Source organism: Pristis pectinata, chromosome 9 (genome assembly GCF_009764475.1).
Source record: "Pristis pectinata isolate sPriPec2 chromosome 9, sPriPec2.1.pri, whole genome shotgun sequence".
Taxonomy (NCBI): domain Eukaryota; kingdom Metazoa; phylum Chordata; class Chondrichthyes; order Rhinopristiformes; family Pristidae; genus Pristis; species Pristis pectinata.
The window spans coordinates 25567850-25595673 of record NC_067413.1 but is presented as its reverse complement, the minus strand read 5'-3'; the positions used below and the strand labels follow the sequence as shown (position 1 = coordinate 25595673).

At 38.8% G+C, this 27824-nt stretch overlaps 1 protein-coding gene across 1 annotated transcript; it reads right to left on the bottom strand.

Moving 5' to 3' along the window:
* Positions 1–233: 233 nt before the first annotated feature.
* On the bottom strand, positions 234–27524 carry slc22a13b (solute carrier family 22 member 13b). Its single transcript, XM_052023426.1, has 10 exons — positions 27128–27524; positions 23217–23320; positions 19522–19676; positions 16930–17098; positions 12628–12748; positions 8957–9051; positions 6885–7096; positions 5010–5118; positions 3060–3269; positions 234–918 (listed from the first exon to the last, which is right to left on the bottom strand). The coding sequence occupies exons 1-10, from the start codon at positions 27503–27505 to the stop codon at positions 831–833; spliced, it is 1641 nt and encodes a 546-aa protein (XP_051879386.1). The 5' UTR covers positions 27506–27524; the 3' UTR covers positions 234–830.
* Positions 27525–27824: the final 300 nt, after the last annotated feature.

Here is a 27824-nt window from a genome sequence, read left to right as displayed (position 1 = left end):
TGAAAAACATGTCACTCAGATCTCCTTTTAATATTTCCTCTCTCACCTTAAACCTATGTCCTCTAGTTTTAGGTGCTCCTACTCTTGGAAGAAGACTGACTATCTACCCTATTTATGCCCGTCATAATTTTATAAACCTCATTAGGGATGGACACTGGTGAAAAGTAGAAAATCAGAACTGTACTACATTACTTCCCATTAACATATCTTGAGGAAACTTTGTGAAGCAGTTGCACATTTTATATGAGACTTTGGAGCAATAATGAAAGTGTAAGGAACTACCCTGAATATGAAACAAGAATCCAAGATTGTTAAATCACTTCCTTTTTAATCTTTTCCTTCAAATTGAGTCTGCCATTATTTTATAAAGTTGTGTTTCCACGCATTGAGAAGGTGAAGCATTGAGACAAATGCATGCTCTACTTGAAATCCCATCAGATGGACTATCAGTAGTATGTTTATGAAATCCCATGGATACTTTCCTATACATTACTTGACTATCTATTTGTTGCCTTAAAGACAAAGAAAAACACGCCATCATACTCAAATTACACATTGGCCATTTTCAGTCACATAAAATAAACAACTCCTTTGATTCGTTGTTCCTGACTCTGATGGCTCATCCTGTGTTCAAACCACTAACACAGAATTATTCAATAATCTTTAAAAAGCCAAGTTCTTACCCACTTTTTCTTTTGACAGTATTGATATATAGTTTCCTGAAAATGAATACAAGCTAAAAGTTAAAATGCAGAGGAGAGCTCAGCAGTTCCTAATAGACGACAGTCAGCATTGGTCAAATTCAGGCCGTTCTTCAATGATATGTTTCATCACATTCTTGTGCTCTTAGTGAAGTTTCCAGTATCTGCTGCAGACTGATGGTATGCATTTTCTACATCACTTTTACCATTCACTTTCCTAGAGATAAAATAAAGCCATTGAGTAACTTTATACTAAAGCCATTAACAGATTAGAAGTGCTCTAAACAGAGTTATGCATTCTACCAACATTAGTAGGTTGAAGATCTTCTCTGGTGACCTTGATGATTGGAAAAAGACAACACGTGCCATGTGACTCCAACAAAATAGATATCCTAAACTAATTTCAGGTGTAGGAGCTGAAGGATGGCAACACTAAGGAACTTTGATGTTGTCAATAATGCATTTTTTTGGATAATCTGGTGGGATTTCTCTCTTCTGTACTGATGATAGATGCTGGTTACCTTGTGGAAATCATTCCTTCACCTAACAATGACAGTCCTTTCCTTTTGGGACAAAAGAAAAAAAATGAGTCTGGAGCTACTGTTGATTACTTTCTGTTTGGGGTAATTTACTTGAAACTGACATAACACAGAGATTTAAGAGAAAATATTTCAAGCACAAATCAAGCTTCTCCAATCTTTTGCAATGTTTAAAAATTGTGTTAGGGATCAGCCCTGCCCACAAAACAGATGTAATCCCAAGCATGAATATATCACCATTGTGAGTTACAACTATTTAATAAACCTTGTGTTTCTTTAAAGTACTTTTAAAAGTTAAATTGATTCATTGGGGAACAAGGACACTAATAAAAATGTTTTAAAAGCTTTTGACTGCAATATTCTTTAATTTTTTTTTCAAGGAACAGGCTTTTGTACCTTGATATAGCTTGCAATTTTTTTCCCTATACATTTTCAAACTATTTTGGAATCTTAAAATAAGGTTACTCACAAGCAATGGATTAAAATGTACTTTTTATAATACAATTTTCAGCTATATTAATCAAATTGAACATGTATCAAGGAAACTGCTGTAAAGCAAAATCTTCTGTCTTTATGTTTTTAAACAGTGCAATTGTGCTGGCTTGAGGCATAATTTGCAATTCACGATATGCAGATATATTTCACTGAAACTCAATTCTCAAAGTGGGTATAATCTGTGCCCTAATTGTCCAGAGTGCAAATTCAACTCCTTGTTTTACTTCATTTTACTTCATTTTTTTTATATACACACTAGCTTGATAAATAATAATTATAGTATGGGGAAGTCAGGCCTGACATCACATCTTTCTGTTTAAAAACACCCTCTATCCAAGTGAGGAAGTTCTCTGACCTGCTGGTGTGCATTCACCTGCCAAATATTCTTTCATGGGGTTTCTTTTCTTTTTAATGGTAGCAGAGTCAAAAATTACATGCCTAGAAATTCTAACTCATGGGTGCTCTAGAATGGAACTGTAATAGTAAGTCAATGACCGATTCAAGTGCAAAGGTGATGCATATTTTAAGTTGAAGAAATGCCACTTAATTCTCACTTCCGAAGCTGAGCTCCAGAGATTAGTAGCTTGAACGGGCTTGTGCTGTAGCAAGAAGGGTTGGGACTGAGAGCAAGATAATAGCGCAGTTTTGTGTGAGTATTAGGAGCGGGGGAATGAGGTTGATAGCGATTGGAGAGCAAGGAAAGAAAAGCTGGGACTGGCAGGACAAACGAGGGAAGGAGGAATGGGACTAGCAATAATTGGGGTTGAGGTGGGTTTCAAAAGAGGACCAACTGTACATCAGTGAGGATTGTGGGCTCCAAATATTTTCTCACTTATTGGCAAAAAACAATTAATAAGGATCTCAATTGTGGGTGAAATTGGTCATTAATTAATCTGTTTTCTCTGGTGGTGGCTGATGGCAACAAGGAACAACCTCTGACTGGAAAGGATCCTCTTGGCCCTGAACTGGTGTGTCATCTTAGATAACATCCATATACCAAAGTGGAACTTCCACAGAAAAAGAAGGGTGGATCAAACCAGCACCTCACATTCTTGAGAAAGAAAAGTGAATAGCTCAGAATTGCCATGCAACAAGTATGGTTTGTCAGTTGCCGATTCTCATCTCAGAATCAAAAGATTACAATTCATTGCAGTGCAATACTTGGGGAGGTCAAGCTGACTGCTTTCTTTTGATTAAAACGTTCAACCAAGACAAGTGTTAGTCATCTGAGATAGACAACAGATTACACCATAGAAGTACACAGAATTTTTGAGGCATTCGGAGATTAGGAACTGTGCTATAGTTTAAATAAAACAGTACTAACTTTTTAACATTTCCAACTTGCCCAGTGTGATCTGATAGTTCTTTGTTGGCAGTTTCTGGCAGCAGGAGACTCAGGGCACTGGCGATTATTGATGTGATTCCAAATAAGATCAAGGAGCTGCCTGGGTAGTCCTGTTCCAAAAGCATGATCATGGGAGCGATGATGCCTCCTAACCAAGCAAACATGGACGCCAAACCAATACTGCTCTGCCTGCATCAGCAAAAGAAAGAGCTATAAACCTGCCAGCAATACAATCCATTCCTCATACACCATTCATTTTATGGCTAAAAATCATTTATTAAGAATAAATGATTTATTAAGAATAAATCATTTATTAAGAATAAATCACCATACATGTCAATTACAATGAGGCCACACAATATACCAAAGCACACCAACAAATGCAAACAATTTATTCTCTTTGGAACTTTGGAGTTTAGTTACTAAATTACTTACTCTTCTACACTTACTGCTTCATGGCTTGATCATTGATGTCACAGGTTGGAAGGAATAAATGAACTGTGAAAATGGGTTTCATTGTGGTTCAAAATCCAGTGAAATATCTTGACATGCCAATCAGGAAAAGTAGGGAGAAGTAAAGCAATTGGAAAAAAAACTATTTGCTCACATATTGGTAAAAACAATTGATAAGTGATTAATAAACAATTAATAAGCTTCAATATGAACAAAAAGAATGTAATACAGGAAGTCCCCGACTTACAAACGCCTGACTTACAAACGCTCGTACATACGAACCGAACTTCGTGATCTTAACAACCTTCGGTTTGTAAACGGGCCCGGACCCTGATCCTACCACGGCGGCAGTACACCTTCTTTGGCCCAATCCCGGGCCAAGTGCGCACGTGCAGCTAGGGCCATGCGCAGCCGCGATCCCCGGGCCAAGTACGCATGTGCGGACACTGTTCCGAGTTACAGACAAAAATCGGGTTACGAACAGTCTCAAAAATGGAACTCATTCGTAACCCGGGGACTTGCTGTAGTTGAAGGATTAGGTCATTCAAGCCTTCAAGCCTTGCTTATCACAATTCCACCTTCCTTAAATTCTTCCTCTTATTCCTCAAGTTGCCGATCACTTGCCATCCATTACCACTCAGGATACCAAGACACAAAATGCCATTTTAATCTTACACTGATGAGAAAGTGCCAGAACTTCAGACAATGAAAGTCTAAGGAACAGTCAGGTCTATGGCGAGAAAAACAATTACATTTTCCAGGCAATGTTGATGTAACATTAACTTTGTTACTCTCACCACAGAACACTGCCTAGCCTTTTGGCAGTTTGTTTTTCTTTCAGCTTTGCAGAATCTGCAGTTTTTTGATTTTCAGTGAAAATCCTGACCCACAGCCAGTCTTTTGAGCATGACCTTTACTTACTGACAACAAGCTTTTCATTTTTTTTTACACATCTTTATTGGATGTAGGTGCTCCTGACACTTACGACCACCCACTATTTGCCAAGAAAAAGCAGTGCTGGAACTCAGTTGTTCAGACAACCCCTTTAGAGGTTATTTAACAGTCAGCCATTTTGGCATGGGTGTGGGTTCCTGTTTAGTACAGGCCACTTCATGTGAAAGAAGGTAGACTTGTACCCTTGAGGTCATTTGTGCACAAGGTTTTGTGGTAACTTTTTCTGATAACGGCTTTTTACTTCACAACGTTGAAATTAAATTCAAATCTTCATGGTGGGATATTAACTCAACTTCATTATTGGTCCTGTATTATAAGTACAGTAATAGAGGTATAATACAAACTGTGCTCCCACTGCGTTAGAGGCAAGTTGTTGAAAACTGCTCTCTACATTTCATGCACGCTGTGCCTGATCTGTGAATGTTTGATGTATAGGTGCAACAGATGGATGAAACATTCCAGCATAAATATAGTGAGATTTCACACAGCTCATTGCACGGCACGCTTTCCAATCCATCATACCTGATCGCAGTTGGGAATAACTCAGTAGAATAAACATAAGTCACTGAGAAGGAACCTGAGATTGATAATTTTGCAAGGACAGCAAGCACAATGACTTCCAGAGCCATTCCTGAAACAAAGAACAGATAACACGGAAGGGTTACTTTTTGACATGCTTTGTTCTCCAAAGAGACCATTTTCCCCAGTTATTTTGTGCTTGATATGTCCCTGATTTCCCACTTATGGTCATTGCAACTAAGATTTCTGGCCCATTGAAACGAAGTTGCTCCTTTACACTCAAAAAGTGTGAAGTTAAAATGACAAACTTGAAAGGTGAAGGGAGAGTGAATGATCTGGAAGATAACCTCACCCACCCTGAGAAGCATCCATGTTGTCACTTCCCCATCTATTACAAATTCTGCTATTGTCGTTCAGTTTACTCTGGCTCCTGGTCTCCAATTCCATTCCCTCAGATTTCAATTTATCTAATACCAGCCTCACTCTCATTTCTGTGCAGTGCATAAAATGCTCAGCATTATTCTCTCTTCATGGAGCTCAGTAGCTTACGATCATTATCTGTACGCATCTCCTTTGATTAGAGAAACTAGTACGTCCTCATGCAATTGCCTTAGATTTGTGCATATGGGTTGTGTAATATTTAATTGTAAATGCAATAGCTATTAATTAACAGCTATATTTCCTCAACCATCATTTTATATAGAAATTACCTGAATGCCTTTGTTAGATTCCAACCTGTAACCCACTCTCAAGTATTCATTCTTCTCTACATAAATCATTTTAACTAGTATAAAATACTAGTCATATTGCAACTAAAGTACTGTTTACACTTCTGACCACTGGAAGAATGTGATATTATAAGAGGGGGCTTAGAGAGTATTTGTGGATTTTGCCAGGACTGAATAATTTTAGTTACAAGAAAAATATACACTATAGACCTGAGGAAATTATGAGGACTGGACAGGCTGACTAGAAAAGAATTACTACCCCTAGCAGAGAGCTTAATAACTAGATGTAGATACAAGTTCATAAAAGGATTAGAAGTGAATCGAGAAAAGACCATGTCACATAAGGAGTGGTGAATGTCAGTACTCACTGGAGCTGAAATTTCAGAACATTTATCACGTATCAAAGAAGCACCCAAAAAGCCACAAATGGCAAAGCTACAGACTGAGAGCTGAAAAGTGGGATTAGCATTAATAGCTGTTTTTCAGCCAGCACTGAGAGAATGAGCCATGGGTCTTCCTTCCAAGTTATACATTTCTAGGATTCTATGAATGTTTTTATTAGCTTCCAGCCTCTAATTCTATTATTCATGTGATAAACCATTAAAACTATTGAATCAGATGTTTTCAGTGCCATGAGTTACATTGGTATTGGTTTATTATTGTCACTTGTACCTAGGTACAGTGAAAAACTTGTCTTGCATACTGATCGTACAGGTCAATTCATTACACAGTGCAGTTACATTGAGTTAGTACAGAGTGCATTGAGGTAGTACAGGTAAAAACAATAACAGTACAAAACGTCACAGCTACAGAGGAAGTGCAGTGCAGGTAGACAATAAGGTGCAAGGTCACAACAAGGTAGATTGTGAGGTCAGAGTCCATCTCATTGTATAAGAGTCCATCGCATCAATAGTCTTATCACAATGGGATAGAAGCTGTCCTTGAGCCTGGTGGTATGTGCCCTCAGGCTTTTTAAAGGAATCAAAGAAAAGGAAGCAGTTGTGGGGGCTTTGGGGAAAGACAAGGGATGTGGAACTAACTGTATGATTCTTTCAAAGAGACAGCAGAGGAATGAGGGATATGAAAGGGCCATCCTGAATTACAAATGACAGGATACTTCTGCTCCACCATTCATTTACTTCACTCTTACCTTCTGGAAAAGCCAATATGAGGAGGCATGCAACACCACCAAGCAACAGGAAACATCCTTGACATTTTTTTCGACCAAACTTCGCCAAGAGCCAAATGCAAGAAACACGGAGGACTTCCACCAATCCAAAGATGAAATTCATTAAGTAAATGTCCTTGCTAAATCTTTCAACACTGAAGCACAATCCATAATACACAAAACTGTTTACAAACCTGTGATACCAGGAAAGAAATGGGGGGATCATTTTGTAATTTATAGAATTTTTTTATGTCTTTGCACTGTATTCCTGCCACAAAACAACAAATTTCACAATGTATAAATCAGTGATAATAAACCAGATTCTGATTCTTTACTGTCCATCTGCAACTCATTTTCAGTATCGATAAAATTACATTCATAAATCTGAATATTGTAAAACATTGGTCCCATTGTTTAAGAAAGGATAAACTAGCATTGGAGGCAGTCCAGGAGAGATTCACTAGACTAATTCCTGGGGTGAGAACAATCTCCTATCATGAATGGCTAGAAAAAAGTTAGACTTGTATTGTTTGGAATTCAGAAGAATGAGAGATGATATTATTGAAGCATAAAATCCTAAGGGGACATGACAAGGTAAATGTTGAGATGTTAAATGTAAGAGCCTTGAATGTGGGGAAAAAGTTAGAAGATAAGGGGCCAGTTATTTAAAACTGATGTGTATAGGAATTCCTTGCCACAGAAATTGATAAATCTCTGGAATTCTTTACCCTTTAGAATTCTGGAGGGTAGATCACCAGAGATAATTAAGATGATATCTATTAGTCACATGTACATTGAAACACACAGTGAAATTCATCTTTTGCGTAGTGTTCTGGGGGCAGCCCACAAGTGTTGCCACGCTTCCGGCACCAACATAGCATGCTCACAACTTCCTAACCTGTACATCTTTGGAGTGTGGGAGAAAACCAGGGAACCTGGAGGAAACCCACGCAGACATGGGGAGAACATACAAACTCATACAGACAGTGGTTGGAATTGAACCCGGATCACTGGCGCTGTAAAGCGTTATGCTAATTTTTTTGAAAGATTGGGGAATTGAGTGCTGTGCAGAAGAGGAGTCATGGCTTGGGGCAGTTCAGCCTCGTCCACATTGAATGGTGGAGTGGGATGGAGGGGCCAGCTTGTCTATTCCAGCTCCTATTTTATTATGCGTATTGTACATTTTTGCACTTTAAAGGGAAGGAATAAGTATTCTTTTTAAGTTGAGGAAAGAAGGGATAGGGCAGGTTTCTTGTGATGGTCAGGGGCAGGAGGCAGAAGTTGGTCAATCTTCTACAGTGTGATGTTGCAAGGGAGAAGGTTAGCCCAACAATCATGTTGGGGACATGGGGGATAAAATCAGCCTGGCACTTGTGTTGGGGAAAAGGGGGGAAGAATCTGATGGTCTTTTTCAATGGGGGAGGGGGTTAAAGCACATTCTAATAGGAGAAGATTGAAAGTGGTATTTGATGTGGGGGTGGGAGGGTGGAGGAGGAAGTGGTAGCATAAGTGAAAAGGTAACAGGGTCAGGGGAGCACACATTAAGTTCAAGTGGTGGGCGGAGATCCTGAGGAGCTGGGGGGCGGGGGAGGTGGTGGGGAAGCGTGGCAGTTTGCTGAGGGTTTGGCAAGGACATGGCTGAACTATTTTACTTACCTTGATTAAAATCATGTTGTTTCAAATTGCCCAACTAAAAGCCTTCTTGCCCCTCACACAATGTAATCCAAATTTCCTTGCGATGGACCAAAAGGAGCATTGCACGCAAATGACCTCATGAAAATAATGTTGGGGTTGCAAGGGTGACTCACAGCGGGCAGTAACTGGTCAAATTTCATGATTGGTGCAACTTGACCAGGTAAAAGGTCAGAAACACTACATACACTTGATTAAATCAGTTTTCAATTTCAGGGGCACTTAAAAAATGCAGTGCCATCTTGTTGAGCATTTTGTGTTATAAAACATAGTCTTTGTTTGTAACCTCCCCAATTAACTGTACAGAATTGTTATATGGTATTATGAATTATAAAATCTATTAATTAAGAATCCAATATTACCAAATGAAGGTCAAAACCAATGTAACTCTTCTCAGACTTGATATCCGAAAAAGATCCCAGATGGTGATCTGCTGGATTTCTTTCGTAGTGACAATCTTAAATGTAAATGCAGAAGTGTTAGGTAAGCAGCATCAGTGAATTCAAAATACTTGGCTGGCTGGTGTTGAAACAAATACATCCTCTCCAAATGGAAAACAAAAATAATAGGAGTACATTTAAGAGGGAAATCAAGAGGGCAAAAAGAGGGCAATGAGATGGATCTGGCAGGCAAGGTTAAGGAAAATCTAAAGAGATTCTACATGTATACTAAGAGTAAAAGGGTGGTGAGAGAGACAATAGATTCCTTTAAAGATCAGCATGGCTGCCTGTGCACTGAGCCACTGGAGATGGGTGAGATTTATAATGAATATTTCTCATCGGTTTTACTCGGGAGAAGATCATGGAAACTGAGGAATCGGTTTTACTTGGGAGAAGATCATGGAAACTGAGGAATTGAGGCAAAGGAGTTGTGATGTCTTGGAGCATAAACAAATTACCAAAGAGGTGGTATTGGCAGTCTTAAAGCACATTAAGGTAAGTAAATCCCCAGAGCCTGACCAGGGAAGAAATTGTTGAGGTCCTTGCAGAGATATTTGTATCATCTTTTGCCTCAGGTGAAGTTCTGGAGGATGGAGGGTAACTGATGTTGTACTGTTACTGAAGGCCAGTAAAGACAAGTCAGGGAACTACAAGCCGATGAGCCTGACATCAGTGGTGGACAAGTTACTGAAGGGGATTCTGATGGACAGGATCTACCTACATTTGGATAGACAAAGACTGATTAGGGATAGTCAGCAAAGCTTTGTGCATAGGAAATTGTATCTCACAAATCTGTTAGAGTTTGTTTTGAAGAGATAACCAAGAGGACTGATGAGGGCAGAGCAGTGAATGTTGTCTATATGGACTTTAGCAAGGGCTTTGACATAGTCTTGGATGGAAGGATATCCTGGAAGGTTAGATCGCATGGGATCCGGGGGAGCTAGCTAAGTGGATACATAATTGGCTTGGGGGTAGGAAGCAGAGGGTGATGGCAGAAGGTTGTTTTTCACATTGGAGGCCTGTGACAAGTGATGTTCCCCAGGGGTCGGTGCTGGGACCATTGTTGTTTATCATTCACATAAACAATTTAGATGTGAATGTACAAGGTGTGGTTAGTAAGATTGTAGATGACACTAAAATAGGTGGTATTGTAGACAGTGAAGAAGGTTATCAAAAATTTCAGCTAGGTAGCAGGCTGTTCAATTCAGATAAGTGTGAGGTGTTGCATTTTAGGAAGTCAAACCAGGGTAGGACTTTCACAGTGAATGGTAGGGCCCTGGGGAGCATTGTAGAACAGAGGAATCTAGGATTTCAAGTACATGGTTCCCTGAAAGTGGCATCACAGATAGACAGGGTGGTGAAGAAAGCGTTTGGTATGCTGGCCTTCATCAGTCAGGGAACAGAGTACAGGAGTTGGGACATAATGATGCAGTTGTACAAGCCATTGGTGAGGCTGCACCTGGAGTACTATGTCCAGTTTTGGTCACCCTGTCATAGGAAAGATGTCATTAAGATGGAAAGAGTGCAAAGAAGATTTATGAGAATGTTGCCAGGACTCGAGGGCCTGAGTTATAGGGAGAGGTTGGGTAGACTAGGACTTTATTCCTTGGAACATAGGAGATTGGGGGGTGACTTCAGAGGTATATAAAATCATGGGTGGTAATAAAGGGATCAAAAACTAGAAGGCATAGTTTTAAGCTGTGAGGGGAAGGATTTAAAAGGCACCCAAAAGCAACTTCCTCATGCAGAGAGTGGTGTGTATGTGGAAGGAGCTGCTAGAGGAAGTGGTTGAGGCAGGTACAATAACAACATTTAAAAGATATTTGGAGAGGTACATGGATAGGAAAGGTTTGGAAGGATGTGGGCCAAATGCGGATGAAACTAGTTTAGATGGGCATCTTGGTCAGCATGGATGAGTTGGGCTGAAGGGCCTGTTTCCTTGCTGTATTACTCTGTGACTCTTTGACTCTAATTGTACCTTCCTACTTACCCTCATTCCACATCTTCACTCTTTTGGTCATAATTTCAGCAATGTAACACAGCATTTTCACACTAATCAGGCAAAATACTGCCACCAATTACCAAATACTGGATGATGAAAAGCAGGTGCTTAATGTGACTTTGGTCCTATTTTCTCATCTACCCTTGTTCATTTCCTAGGAACAACTTACTTTCGCCATCCCCATTCCAATCTTGGTTATAGCTCGCTAGAAAGAAAACGTGAAAGTACTTACCACATCAACCTGCATCCTGAAGAGAGAAAGTTTTACTTGAATTGACACAGTTTAGTTATGGACAAGAAGCCTAGCCAATCTTCTTGTCCACTGGAAATAAATATCTCCCCAAATGCGAACAAGAAATTAGAAAAAGGATGCATTTATCTTTCACAACTTCTCCACAGCTATTGACATATTTTAAAATGAACTATGGCTTTTGATATGTAGGAAAAGCAGGAAGTAACTTGCATGGAACAATGGGATCAAGAAAGACTGGCAGATCAGTTTTTACTACCAGTGGTAGAGAGATAGGTCCAGGAAATCCCCTGCTGTTGAACTATGGGATCAATTGTGCCAACCCGTCTGGGCAGACAAGGACATTGGTTTGCTCATCATCTGAAAGATAGCACCTCAAACAATACAATATTTCCTTTCACTGAAGTATCAGCGTACTGCACTCTAACCCTTGCGGTGAACTTGAAATCTCAATCATAGAACTTAACCATGTAGATGGAGGCCCTGCCAGGATTTATCATATTCTTTACTTTTCAGTTGTGTAGCAGGTGAGTACTGTTGCCCTTTGGATACGACCCTCTCTAGCACAGGCTTCCTTTCTGGCACTGGTTACCAGTGTGTAGCATTCAGTGACAATGATTTCGTCAAGCTGTGCAGTCATTCACACTAAAAAAATTCTCATCACAGGAAGTAAAAAGCACAATCTTAAATTAACATTTTAACCATTTAATGGAGTGCAAAGTTAGGATTGGAACGTAAAAATGAAATTAAGAAAAAAGGTGAAGCCATAATTACTGTACACTGCAACACTAAAATGCCAACAAAAATAAATTCAGAATCTTTAACATATTAAAGTACTCCTAATGCTTTATGTAAACATCACCAAACAAAGTTGACACCAGGCTCAAGGATATACCATGTTAGAAGAATGTATCTTAAAGAAGAAAAGGATGGTAAAGGGTGTAAATTTCATGGGGAAAATTGCAGAGTTTGGGGCCATGGTACTGAAGAATCATAGCTGGCTGATTAACATGAAGCTGAAATCTGAAGCAAACCTTTCTCAGGGGGTTGTAAGGTTGGAGGAGATTGCAGAGATAGATAGAGATTATGAAGGAATCTTCAAACGAGGGTTAGAATTTTGAAACTGGGGGACTATTTGGAGAGCAACAGCAATGTAACTCTTTATCATTTATATTTTGTTTTGATTGCCATTCATATCATACACATCAAAAATGGTGGTTCTGTGTTACAAAGATGCAATGAAATGAATGTTAATTTATTAACTTGCCTAAATAATTTGAATTGAACATTATCATCACAGTTCAAAAAAGTTCTGTGCCTTTAAACCCCTGCGACAAATACCTTGTCAATCAGTGATTCATGTAGTACTCTTTTGTTCACTATTGCTGCGCTCCTAAGATACTTCTTGGCTGCTTCTTTTTGTCCTTTCATTAAAAGCCACCTCGCAGACTCTGGAAGCAACCTAAGGGGATGTAATTAAATTTGAGCAATTGAGTTGTACAAATGAATACTAACATATTTACCATGTACAAGCCTATTTTAAACCGTTGTGGATGTGTCTTACTGTGTTAGTATTGTTGCTGTAACGGAACACCATTGTAAACACTGATAAGGCAAATTAACTTTATGTTAAAATAGTGTGAGTTCATGAAGTAAAGTATGATGATTAGTTAAGTTAGAAGTAATATTACCTGCAAAGAATGTACTGAAGCAGATTCATGTTAAAATCTTGCAGTATGTGAACATCAGGACACTAATTTAAACATAGTTATATTGGAAGCAGACAGATAATGTACAGAACAAGTACATTAGGCCTAACAGGAAGAAGCAAATTTGAACCAGAACACTGACTAAATTATAGAAAAACAAAGGAGAGGTTTACGTGTTCAAAGGGCTATTTTAATAAAGCAATTGATATTTGGGTCAACTTGTATAATGATACCATTCAAGGAGGAGCTCAGTCTGAGAGAGAGTGAAAAAGAGACAGGGCTAGTAATAAATGAAACAAAATGTTTTTAAGGAAAATCTCTAGAAATTGTTAAATCAGCAAGTAAGATCAAAGAGCAAGTGGGTACTAAATATAAGGATCAGACTGAGAGAGGGACAGACTGACAAAGAGAGAGACAGACAAACAGACAAAGAGAGAGAGAAACAGAGAGAGACATATAAAAAAACAAGCATGACCTGAAGGAAGAGAATCTACAATCAACAGAACGTAGCAGGAGGGAAAGAGACTTGTGCCACAGTTAATAAAGGACAAGACACCAAGGTTTCAAGGAACAGGCAATGATGATTATCTTGTTTCTTTCTACTGGAGGCAGCTTACTCAATAAATCTGTTGAGTTTATGACCAATAAATAGTGATTTATTGTAGCCATGAGTTAAGTTTAAAGTAAATATTGAAAATAAAACAAACTAAGAAATGGCATATTTTCTACACCAACTCCACAGAGTGAGCTTTTCTCCCCTCTCATGCCAATTTTAAATCAGTGGATAAGGGAAGGAAAATATCTGCAGCACATCCTTGGATGGCTGCGGGAATGGAGCAGAGTTGAATGTGGGGGAAGGAGAGGCAAATTCAATTTCAGTTATTAGTAATACCAGTGACATTACTTATCCTATCATTGTCATATGGGTAACAATGGAAAATATGGTGTTATGATGCCATCCAGTTTCTATCAGCTATATAAAGCTATTTTGGGCCAGTTTTTTTAATCATCACATTAGTCCAAGTTGTGCATAGAATGTTTATGTGATACTCCTTGGGTGCATTATATGATTGCATTTGTTGTTGTCTGAAGAGGCTCCACAGGGTTCAAGGCCTTTTTTTGCTCCAAGACTTCGCTAATAGATCCTGAGAAGAACATAACAGAGCTGACTGCATTTTTCCTCTGGAAGCCATTTGGATCAGACTATAATCCTGCTTAGGAGGCCTGGTGGATTGCCTTGACAAAATGTCAGCAGTCAGTTGCTTGGACAACAGTCAGTGGACAACAGCTGTCAGTGATGGATGGCAGGGAGAAGAGAATGGGGTTAAAGTAGAGGTTACTGCAGTTTGCCAATGCAATTGAGACTATAGATAAAAAATGTGGTCATTTTCATAGATACAGTAAATGGTAGGGGGAAAATTATCAAATTGGAGATAACAGCCAAGGACTAGATAGATAGAGAGATAGATAGATAGAGAGATTGTGTGTGTGTGTGTGTCTATATATATATATATATATATATATATATATATATATATATATACACACACACATACATACCCGTACACACTAGCCCCTCTGTTCCTGCACATTCTTTACAACTGTGCCATCTCATCAACATTGTTTCTTGTTCTTTCTGTCATTGCATCACTTCACAATTCTCTGTATAAATTTCATCTGCCATTTGTTTGCCCATTCTGCCCATTCTGCCAGCCTGTACCCTTCCTCTTGCAGTGTATTAATACCCTCTTACAGTTTACCAAATGGTGTTATTCACAATTGACAAATTTTATCCAACACACCCCAGCAATGATCCCTGGGTAACACCACGGTCTATCATTCTCCAGTCTGAACAGAAAAACTTATTTACCTCTACTCTCTGCTTTCTGCCTTTCAGACAAGTTCCTGCTTATGTTACTGCTGACCCTTCAGTTTTCCTGCTCTGACTTTTGCTAGTCATTCTTTAGTTTGGGACTTTATCAAATGGCTTCTGAAATTTCATACAAGGAACACCTCCTACATTCTTTTCATCAACCTTCTCTGATTTTTTTTTGTTACTGTAACCATTAGGTTAGTCAAACATAATTTGTCTTTAACAATGCTGAAACTCAAAGATTACAGGTTTCAGGTAAGATGGAACAGGATGATGCATTTTTCTTTAGATAAATGAAAAACTTACAGTAACCTGATAGAGACATTTAACAATATAAATCAATTGGATAGTAAAAGTGGAGACAATGATTCCCACTTCTTGGAGATCCTAAAACCATAAGTACAAATCAAAAACCAAAAAAAATCTGCAAGTGCTGGAAATCAGATACAAAACAGAAAAGTATGGAATTGCTCAACAAATCAGGCAGCATCTGGAGAGAGGGGGAGAGGGAGGGAGGGGGGGAGAGAGGGGGGGAGAGAGGGGGGAGAGAGGGTGGGAGAGAGGGGGGAGAGAGTGGGGGAGAGAGGGGAGGAGAGAGGGGGGAGAGAGAAACAAAGTTAACATCTTAAGCTGATGACCTTTCATCAGAAATATGAAAAGTTAGAAATCGAACATATTTTAAGTCGGAGGGAAGGAGAGGTGGAGTGAATGTCTATGAAAGGGTGGAGACCAAGAGAACGGAATGATGCATCTGGCAGCAGTGTTGGCTGAGAGACAATTGTGAAGATTTGTTTAGAGGAAATATAAATAGGAAATGAATGAGAATAGAGGACAGAGAAAAATACTAGAACCGTGCGATATAAAGCACTACCGCTGATGGAACTGTGAATTGAGGGAGAATACTGGAAACACTCAGCAGATCAGACAGCATTTATGAAGAGAGAAAAATAGAGTTAGTGTTACTGGTTGATGACCTTCCAACAGAGCTGGCAGTTTCTGATATGGATGGAAAGGCTGGTTATCTGAAATTGTTGAATTCAATGACAAGGCTGTAATGTGCCTTTCAGAAAATGAGATGCTGCCCTTGAGTTTAGGTTGGGCTTCATTGCAACTGTATTAGAGGTCAAAGACAGAGGTTAGAGTAGGAGTGGGATAAAGGTTTAAAGTCAGAGGCAACTTGAAACTCAAGTTAACCTAGAGGATTGACCAAGGGTGTTCTGCAAAACAATGACATAATCCATGTTTGTTTTTCTTCCAATGTAGAGAAGACCACTTCATGCACACTGAATGAGGTACACAGTACTAGAAGTACAAGTGACTATCTGCTTCACCTACAGGATGCTTGAATGTTAGGAAGGGAGGAGGTAAAGGAGTAGGTATTATACCTCCTGTAGTTCCACGGAAAGATGTGAGAAGGGGAGTGGGTGTTGATGGAGATGAAAGAGTGAACCAGGGGGTCACAGAGGGAATGATTCCCTTGAAATGCTGAAAGGAGAGGAAGGATGTGTCTGTTGGCAACATCACTTGAAGGTGGCAGAAATTATAGAAGCTGGTGACGTGGAAGGTGAGGACAATGCAAACCTTATCCTTGCACAGGACAGGAAAGTGTGGAAAATGGGACAGGCATGATTGAGAGCTCTGTCAACAATGGTAGAGGGGAAAGCATGGCTAAGGAAAAAGGAAGACATCTTGGAAGCACCAGTGCGGAAATTGTCATCACAAGATCAGATACAGTGAAGCCGGAGAAACCGGGAAAATGGAATGGTGTCCTTACAAGAAGTAGCCATCCTTTTTGTTCTCTCCATCCATCCACCTCTCCACTTGTGCAACTTAAACATGCTTCACTTCTAACTTTTCCAAGTTCTGATGCAAGGTCATTGACCTGAATTGTTCACACTGTTTCTCTCTCCACAGAAGGTCCCTGACTTGCTGAATAATCTGAGCAATTTCCATTTTTATTTCAGACAATATTATAAGCAAGCTTCAAGTAAATAGAATAGGGGATAAGAAGAAATGGAAGCTTATGATAGAACTGAAGCTTCCAAAATCTAAGTACTTTACCATATGTAAGACAAGAAGATAATTATTGGACATGAGGTAGTTAATTGTAGCATCCTCCAGTCACGAATGCCATAAGCCAGCCCAGTTAAAAGTATCTGTCCCACTGATAAGGCACACTGGGTAAGGACTGATGCAAATGATCGATGTTCTACACCAGTCCATTCTGTACCTGAAGTATACAAAATTGGCATGTAAATTTAAAATATATTTCCATTTTTATTACTTTAATTTCTCATCCATCTCATAGTTTTCAAATTTAATTACACATATGGAAAGTCACAACCAGAGTGGTTAGAGCTGAAACAGCTGGTGTACTGTATTTAGACTGAAGAAGATGTTCAGTAAGGTAGGTATCAAGATAAAGGCCATGGTATTGGAGGTAATATATTAGCATGGATAGAGGATTGGCTAAAAGGCAGGAACCAAATATGGCAAAGGAGGGTCATTTTCAGATTAGCAATCTGTAATTAGAGGGGTACTGTAGGGATCAGTTCTGGGACCACAACAGGTTACAATATATATATTAATGAATCTGAGGAAGGAAACAAATATACTGTAGCTAAGTTTGCAGAAGACACAAAAATAAGTGAGAAGGTGAGCTGCAGACAGGAATACAAACAGTTTACGGAGAGATATTGATATGTTAATTCAGTGGACAAAAAGTTGGCAAATGGAGCTCAGTGGGAAAATGTGAAGTTATTCAATTTAGAAGGAAGAATGAAACAACAGCCTATCACTTAAATGGAGAAAAACTGCAGAAAGCTACAATACAAAGGGATTTGTGGGTCCTTGTGCATGAACTGCTTAAAGCTACAATTGCAGTATATAACTGGGAAGTTAATAGAATGTTTCCTTTATTTCGAAGGGGTTGGAGTATAATAGTTGGAAAGTCTTAGTGTGGCTATATAAGGCATTAGGAAGACCACATCTAGACTGCTGTGAACTTTGAATTTTGGAGCCCCTGCGTGGTTCAGAGAAGATCCACTAGGATATTCATGGACACGGAGAGATTGTCCTATAAAGAAAGGTTAAGCAAGTTGGGATTCTATTCCTTCATTGGAGTTTAGAATAATGAAGGGTGATCTTAACAAAATACAAGATTCTTAGAATAAATGCTGAGAGCATGTTTTCTCTCATGGGAGTTTCCAGACCAGAGGACAAGATCTCAGAACAAGCGGTGTCCCATTTAAAACTGGAATTTCTTGCCACAGAGAAAGGGCACATGGAGTTCTTGAGTGTATTATGCACCTTTATCAGTCTCTCTCTAAATTTTCTGACTGCCCTATAATCTACTGAGAAATCTGCACTCCATTTCTGGCCTCTTGACCATTCCTGGATTTCACTGCAGGACTTTTAATGTTCGTGCCTTCAGCTGCCAAGTTCCAAACTCTGGAATTCTTGCCCTAAAATATTCTTCCACTCTATCTTTCTTTCTTTAAGATACTTTTTTAATACGTCCCTTCAACCTCTCTTTTTTTGACCAAGATTTGGTCACCAGTCCTATTGTTCCTTTATCACAGAGTCACAGAAAGAGAGCACTGCTTAATAATGCCCCTGTGAAGAACTTTAGAATTTCTTGCTGTGTCTATGTAAATGTTTTTTTCTGTTATTGAGATATTGAAAGGTGCTACATAAGACACTCAAACCAGTTACGGTAGCAATCTTCATTTTTGCACCCGAGGGATGACCTCTAAAACAGGATTCTAAATTACAAAAAGATTGCATTAACAATCCATAATGAGCATGGGTCTATTCTGTCTGCATACCTGAGCAGCATTAGACACAAGGTTTAGAAAGGGAATTGTTTTGCAGTTTAATAAGCATCTACTCTGTATTTTCATTAAGATAGGTGTGTAGTTTTCAGACAGGCAATGAAAAACTGAGTAGGGGCTATAAATTGTGGAAAGTTTTGACTTTTTTAAGAGAAGTAATAACAAACGCACCCAGATCATTTTTAAAGCTTCTTTGCTGGGATACGAGACACATTGGTAGTCTTCAAAATAAATTAGCCTTTGAAGATTCATGCTTCAAAACTCAATTCTCAAAACTTTTGCATTTCCTTTCTGACTTTCTAGAACAATGCCCATACAAATAACTTTTATCACAAACAAATAAAGGTCTCAGTATGAGCTGCTTGAAATACCTTAATAATTCCCCTTTCTGAGGCATTAAACTCCCCTCTCCTCCTTTCCATGGGCTTTTAACACCCAACCTCCCTCCCACCCCCCCCCCCCCACCCACCCCCCCTCCAATTATTTAACCATTTGCTTTGTGGTTTACCCTTTGCATTTCCCACTTACTTTGACGTTCTTTGATTCTGATTCCTGTGCCTACATGTCTGAACAACTGGTAGTAAAATGACCTGCTGGGAAGGTAGTGGAGGAAAAATCTTTGGAGCCATTCAAGAAGCATATGGATGGTGTCATTAGAATGACAGAGTATATATTTGGTTGAATCAGCTAAAATAGACAGAACAGTCTTCCTCATTCATATTTATTTACCGGTATTACAATAAGCTGATTCAGACACCAATGAGAGTTCTCCAGGCAGAGAGGAGGCAGAAAGTGTTAATGGAGACCATTTAATTCATACCTAAAGTGACTGTGTTCATCATTATGCCAGACACTGAAGTGCCAAGAACAAATTGCAAAACAATGAATAAGCTGATGGTTGGTACAAATGCTGCTCCTACTCCACTGATAAGCTGAAGAAGCAGAGAGACCAAAATAGTTCTTTGTCGACCAAACCTGCGAGAAAAAAGGCAACAGGTCATTGAACGTAAATAGAAAATGCTGGAAATACTCAACAGCAGAGAGAGAAAAATAGGGTTAATGTTTCAGGTCAATGACCCTGCATCAGAGCTAATTCTGGTCTGGAGCATTGATTCTGTTCCTGTATCCACAGATGCCCAGCCACTGAGTATCTTCCTGCATTTTTTTTTGTTCTAATTTCAGATTTCCAATAGTTTTATGATTTTCTATTTACTGAATGTCCACTGGCCATCATGAGGCAAAGTTCCACCTTCTCAAGGAGAGTAGCAGATTGTGGTAGCTTCCTCAAGAACATTTAGGCCTAATCCTAGTGTCAAGTTCAACCAAACTGTTGGATTACCAGGTGGGAGTTACTGGTTGCAGCGATGTAAAACGTAATTTCTGAGTGTAGTAGTAGAGAATGGTAGAGACAAAGTCAGACAGATCCTAATTGGTTGGAGGGGAGTGATTGAAAATACATCATGGACGTTAACCACAAAGATAAAGGGGGAGAGTTAAATTTAAAAAAGGACATTGACAAGTGTTCTGTTAGTCGTATAAGAGGGGTTCTTTAAAAATTAAATAACTAATTTTGTTAACTTTTTAAACAAAGTGCTCAAATATATAGATTAGGATACTCCCAAACTTTAATTATGGTCTGTGCTTTAATATTTGGGACAACATTAAGGATGAAATTATTAGCCTCAAGTTCCCCAGGTTAAGGTAGAATGTGCGGGGAAAAAAAAGTCTATTCTTGTTCATTTTCTAGTAAGTCACTTGGAAATGTATACACATGGTGTCAGGTTAGTGATTGAATTTGAATGAGTTTCATCTTATTAGAGTGGTCTGACAATACTCTGATAATTATGTAACCTTCACTTCTTGTCAGAAGAAGACGCCAAAGAACCATGGCCACTGGGAAAGAATGTAAGTGGAAAGTAAATTGAATAGAGCTGGATAAAGCAGGTGGGAGGATTGAGATGCACTATTAACCCAAACCCACTTGACCAGTGCAAGCAGTATGCAACTTTGTGCTGCCTGTTCATTAAGAGCGACCCTGTTAAGTTATTAGTACCTCTGCTAGGCAACCTAATTTCATAAGTAATCAGTACCAATTGAAGTTAGCACTATGAACAGTGTACCTGCATTCTCAAAGACAAGGGATATTTTGGCTTCTGGAACTGATGGGATTGAGTGTAGTGGTGAATGCAATCACAAATATTCATGGCACAACACAAGAGAAAGTGTGCATGAAGTAAGTGGAAAGAATGAGTGATGCAAAATGTCCACAAAGGTTCAAGAATCCTCAAAGTACAAAACATGGATGGCGATAACTCAGTAGATGAAAGCCTGGAGTCAAGCACAAAAGAAATGGATGCAATGTTGCAAAATGTCAATGAGTTCACATACACTAAGAAGATGGTGAATTCACCTTCAAGTGCCATTCCCTTCTAATATTCCATTACGTTCATACTGGTCAAAGTAACACACCTCCATGACTTAAAAATACTTCTTTATTCATTCCAATAATAATTAGAATGAATTCTAATATTAATTCACCCTAATAATTCTCTATTCATAACCTATTTTTCCCATTTGTTTCATTAAACTTGCCTTTTATATTCAATCCACAATTTCCATTGAGCCCACTACAACTGCAGCCAGGCTTGTTGTTGTATCTACGTTTCAGTCCATACTCTGATTATCTTGCAAAGGGTGAGATGGTACTTCTGGAAAATGGTCACTCAGTCTGGTAAAATCTAATCTTTAATGGATTACATTACCTATCTGTGCAACAAACAAGCAGATGTTGGCAATGCATTTATACATTTAAAAGCTTGTAGCATTCCTCACTATAAAATTAAGAAACATTCTCAGTATCTGTTGTCTGGTAGGTCAGGATTCAAACATATGCTTGCTGTGTTTCTATCAGCTGATGGATGAATAATCTTAATAATAATAATAATAATAATAATAATCTGGTGAAGGAAATCTGGTGACTCAGGTATCCAAATACCAAGGCAAGAATGACGATTGATTCAGAGGTCCACTTCAGTAATTAGATCTGTTGAGGATATTCTCTCATTATTCAATACAGTATTCTTATGTCATTAAAGATTACCCTGCCTTAATTAGGTAGGGGTTCCTGGTTAGACAAGTTTACCATGCTGACAGGTGGTTTTTCATTCTCTTCAATTTAGGTCTCAATCACAAATAGGTCATTAACTTGTGTCAGCTGCTAACTATGCCAAAACTCACTGGATTTAGGAAGTCAGTTTAAGTCTTTAAGACACATGGGAGATAGGTCTTTCGGTTCTATTTGTGTGGTTTGGAGGCCAACCTGTTTATGGCTTCTTTTGAATATCCAACACAATGACAGAATGAAAACTGTTCCCATCCATCCCCCTTAACAATTAACTCAACCTTCTCATCTGTCCATCAAGCCCATTCAAATCCAATTTCCCCATCCATTCACCCTCCTCATCTAGCTTAATAGCACAAGAGGCTTTATAGAAGAAATATACAAGGATATCACCAAACAGATAATGCTAGTTAGGATGATTTGCTTGCTTGGCTGGGATTATTTTCTTTGAAACAAGGAATGGCAAAGGGAAACTAAAATGAAATTATGAGAGGTCTAGACAGACGAACAGGAATGACTAATTTCCCCTTTCATTGGGCAGAAGATGCAAAAGCTTGAAAACACGCACCACCAGGCTCAAGAACAGCTTCTATCTGCTGTTATAAGACTCTTGAACAGACCTCTTGTTTGTTAAAGGTGAACTCTTAATCTCACAATCTACCTCGTCATAGCCCTTGCACCTTACTGTCTACCTGCACTGCACTTTCTCTGTAAGTGCAATTGTAACTGTAACACTATATTCTGCATTCTGTTATTACTTTTCCCTTGTACTACCTCAATGTACTTATGTTTTGAAATGATCTGTATGGATGGCTTACGAAACTAAGTCTTTCACTGTACCTCGGTACAAGTGAGGATAATAAACCAATTTCAATTCCAAATCCCCTTGCAGACCAATCAATAAATGGGGGACATAGGTCAAAGGTAATTGGTAAAAGAATTGGAGGGAAGTTGACGATAAAATTTTTTCATCCAAAGAATGGTGGAAATCTGCAACTCACTGCTAGATCAATTGGTGGACTGACTGCCTCATTTATAATATCAAATGAGTGCTCTCTCACAACATTATACTCTGGGAGTATTTGTACAAGGAACGAGATGTTTCCATTTGTTGTACTTGTACCCAGTTGAGTACAGCATATAGAAGAAAATCAGACAAAGAGCATCACATACACAAAGGTCCTTGTCTGATTTTAAACCCAAATTTAATCAAAACTCCAGATTCCAGTATCTGCAGTCTTTTAGTCAAAGACCTTGCAAGTCTAAAAAAAATTACACCAAACCTGACTGATCTTAAAACCAAAGCAGGGAGAAATATACCTCCGGGTTAAAGAAACACTCCATCCTGTTACAAATGACCAATTTACTGATTCATTTAAACTTTTGGTTCTTACCTGTCTGCTAGGGGACCGAACAACATGGCTCCAACAAATAGGCCAGCCATGGAACTAGTCTGTGAGAATTTACTTAGCCACCGGTGATCACAAACCAAATTAAACTGGAGAGACAAAAATAATCACAATGAGAAAGAGTCAGTAGAGTGAACCTCTGGAGAATCTTAATGCTAAATGATTGTTTAAAAATATTAAAGTGTATGAATAAAATTGAACTGAGTGAGCTATTTGTTTGCCCTGGAGAGGTAGGAGTAAACAGGCACTAGTACAACATTTACAAACTTTGAGCAAGGCCAGAGATTGGACAAATCTCATCTCCTTATTAATGGACAAGGGAGAGTTGCTTGGATATACCAGGGCAGACATTTGCTTTGATCTCTCCTGATCTGGAATTTACAGAAGCGGCCCAATAAGAAATTCCCAACCTTAAAAACAGATCAGACTGAATTGTTTGAGCAATAGGCAGCTTGGCATACATTGTATTCATGTTATGTACACTGGCATGGATAGTGTACCAGGACAAGAGCTTAGCTGTCAGTGAATAGCACTTGTCCGTCATAACTACCGTTTATTTTGATACAGTGGCTAGATTACTGCCAGAAAACCAGGGACTTGTGGCATACAGGTCATCCCTAGGTATCAGCAGAGTTCCGTGCCTGTGAACTATTCATAAACCAAACACAGTACACAAGTCAGAAATGCCACCACAAACTGAGTTCCCTCATGGCAGAAGATGCCTGCAGCCCTGCAGCAGCCGGCAAATCCAACCCACCGCTCCCCCAAGTGCTTGATTGTATGTGCAGGCTGTACCTAAGTTGGGTGTTTGTAAGCTGGGGAGGACCTGTAATGCATTTTGCATTGTTACAGGTGGACACTCAGAAAACAGAATTACACTTGGTTATAGTATACTTCCATGTTAGGACATGTGCAAATCAATGTGTCTACAGTCAATGACATCCTACATCATGGACAAGTCTGCTTTCTGCAGAAATTCATGTAGTTAGGTATTTTGCCAGGTATTTGGCAAAAGAGAATGAAATAGGGAGCTTCAGTGAGACTGCAGATGGCAAACTCCAGGACATTGCAAAAATCTCTTCTTTGACTCTAGAGTGTTCCCAGTGTCATGGTCATAGTACTTTGATATTGTGAGAGCAAAATGGTGTGTATCATGCTCCCCTGCTGTCAGATCAGATCTGTACATAAGAAAATAATGGGAACATTGTCTTTTCTGCTTTCAAGAGGGATCAGGATAAACTCTCCTGCTACTCGCAGTGTGGTTCTCGCCCAAATCCAAATGGTAATAATGGGTACACCATGAGGAAGCCCAGACACTTTGCACATGCTGGGTGAAGGTAGCAGAATTAGCCCCTGAACAGTGTGTGGAAGTAAGGACTTAACCTGAGAACCTCTTTCTCTCCTCCTTCCCCACTCCATCCTTGTACCTTCCTCCTCTTGAACATTGTCCTGCTTGCTATGACCTCTGCTCAATCTTTCAGTCATGTTGTATTCCAAGAATGCTTTCTAATGTGTTTGCGCTTGTGCAGAAGCCCAAAATTGAGATTAGGCCTGCAACTCCTCTCTGTAGACTCAATGAATTTTAAAGAACTCCAGTCAAACACTCATAGAAACATTACAACAGCATTAATCTGAAATTAGCTGATTAATAGCTGTTGTAATGTTTCTGTAAGTGTTTGACTGGAGTTCTGGAGCACATTTTTTGCAGCAGGACAGATCCTGCCACTAATTCTATTTAAAAGAATTATCTGAAATTAGCTGATAATTCTTTCAAATAGAATTAGTGGCAGGATCTGTCCTGCTGCAAAAAAAAAGTGCTCAGCAATGCAACATTAACAGACAGCAATAACTGAACAGCTGAGCTTCAATTTGTCTGAATACCTGTCAAATTTATCTGCCATCTCCTTGTTTTCCATTTTAATTTCTCAGCCTTACTTTCCACACTTTGTTAATTTGTTTCTTTTTTAGTTGTCTATAGAAATCTTACTATGAAATTTGTATCTAGGTTTAACTTGAACTAATATTCCTTCCTTATTAATCTTACCATCACTGTTTGCTGGTTTTCATATTCTGTCCAATTTTCCAGCCTGCAATTAAATACTTTTTACATTTGATAATACCTTTAATTTTTTTTTGACTAAATTAACCACCACCAAAGGATTTTTCAGCTTGAAGACTTTTCTTTAGAACTGGGAAGAAAGGGGACAGAAAGAAACAGTATTTTTAATTTGCAGAGAGAATGGGGAGGGGTGTGGGGTAAAAGGGATAGGACAATGGGAATATTTGAAAATAACACCTAAAACTTTAACTCTGTTTCTTCTTTCCACAGATGCTGCCTGACCTGCTGAGTGTTTCCAGCATTTCTTGTTTTGTATCTAACCTGTATATTCTGAAACATCCCCTTAACTGTCTGCCTCAGCATCCTGACTGGCCAAACCCCTCGACCTAATTTGCAATTTCACTTTAGCTAGCCCAGTTTTCATGCCTTCATAATTGCCCTTATTTAACTTTAAAGTACTGGTCTTTGACCCATTTTTCTCTCCCTCAAATTGAATGTAAGATTGCTGCTACCAAATTGCATAATGCTCGGAATAGTATAACTAGTTCTTTGGTTAGCTCCAGAATGTGCTATATCCCATTATGAAGCCCATAAACACGTTGAGTTCCTCATTCAGGTTATCTTAGATAATCTAATTTTTCCAGTCTATGTGAAAAATCTAAACTTTCTAAATTAGGTCCCCTATAGTTATTGTTGTACCTCTCTAACAAGCTATGAATACTTCTTCCTTTACACTATGTTTTATTCTGTGGTTGCTATCTGCGGCCTGTACACCACTCCAACAAGTGATTTATTATTTATCTCTATCCAAACCACTTCTACATTTGGCTTCCTGAGCTTGAGCCATCCACTTCTATTGCGCCAAGACCATCATTAATAAACAGATCCACTCCTCAACCTTTTCCAAGCTTCCTGTCCTTCCTAAATATCATGTACTATTCAATATCCAGGTTCCAAATCCATGTCATCTTACGGCAAGTCTCTGACAATCAGATCAGACTTATTTTGATTTGCCCTCACAGTTCATTGTCTTATTGCAAATGTTATGTATTTGGATATATTGCCTTTAATTCTGTTCTTGTATTATTTTTGCAACCTCTATCCTTATTTACTTACTCTTAAATGTGTGCTCTCTATTCCTTCTTGTCACACTTTATCATTTCCCATATTAGTATTTTGACACACTAGCCTCGCCTCCCTTTGATTTATCACACCTTGGCAACTTGATCCCTCACCCTCACTATTTAGTTTAAAATTCTCTCTGCTTTTCTAGTTATGCAGCTCACCAGTAGAGCATAGTTCAGGTGTAGATTGTCCCAGCAGTACAGCTCCCACTTTCCCCATTAGTACTGGTATCTGTGTCCCTTTAACCAGAGCTCAATTCTATCACATCATTCCTTGGTGTCTGGTGGATTTTTTTTATTGAAGATGTCAAGATCAGAAATATTATTTATCCATCTCCATATTGATGTGAGAAGTGGAAAATATTGACAGGAGCCGTTAACAGTGCTTCCTTCCATTTCCAGCTGGATGGTTTGTATTGAAGTATCGTGTGTTCTAACAGTTATATCAATGCAGCAGATAATTTTGCCATCATGCCTGATCCTTCACATAATCTAGTCCAATACCGTTCCAACTCACTACCTCATCTTTAGTATTCCACTTTTCCTTGAAAGTATTCCAAACTGCATTTTAAAGCATTTAATTTCAATTCAAGAAAGTCTGTGGAAGAAGAAAAAAAATGAATAGGGTGCAGCCAATAGCAGCATTTCCAGTGACATAAATGCACAGGTATATTAAAGACATAATGTTGTATGCTGTAATTAAAAACACAAACCTCTGTAACTATGGTTGATCTATATTGTGAGAAGTCGTACATCCATCCTTCTTCACATGCTGCCGTAGATTTGTTTCCATGTAACAAAATCCAGTTGATGTCTTTATCTGGGTGGGGCACATACATTTTACATTTTTGATAAGACCCATCTTGTTCCTTTGGGATAGTCAGGAGCAATTGTTCTTCTTTGCTCAAGCCTTCAGTGATGTTTTGTATCCAGTTGGCCTGACAGTGATGTTGAACAGTTGCTCCAGTAAACACCTGGGCAATTAAGTGGAATCCCGTAAATAAGTATGGGATACATATCAATACTAGCAAACGTTTTTGAAATTGACCAAATTCTCCCACGTCTTTAAGAATTTCACCAAACTCACTCATGTTGTCTTCTGAAATATGCCTTTTCTAAATCAAGCAAAGTACAAAGTCTGAACTATAACAGAGGGACTGGATTAATGCTCAATCATAGTAGTCTACAATTAACCAGTCTTTGAATACAATTAATCTTTGCAGTGATGAGTAGAGGTGAAAAATGCCAAATCACGGTACAGTTTAAAATTTATGGGCAATGATACGTGTTAAGGACACACCTAAATCATGTAAAGAAAACAAGTGTTACGAACCAGCAACAAAAGAAACACTCAGTCTTGATTCAGTGTTAAAAACTACTTTATTAATAACTACTTATGATAATAAGAAA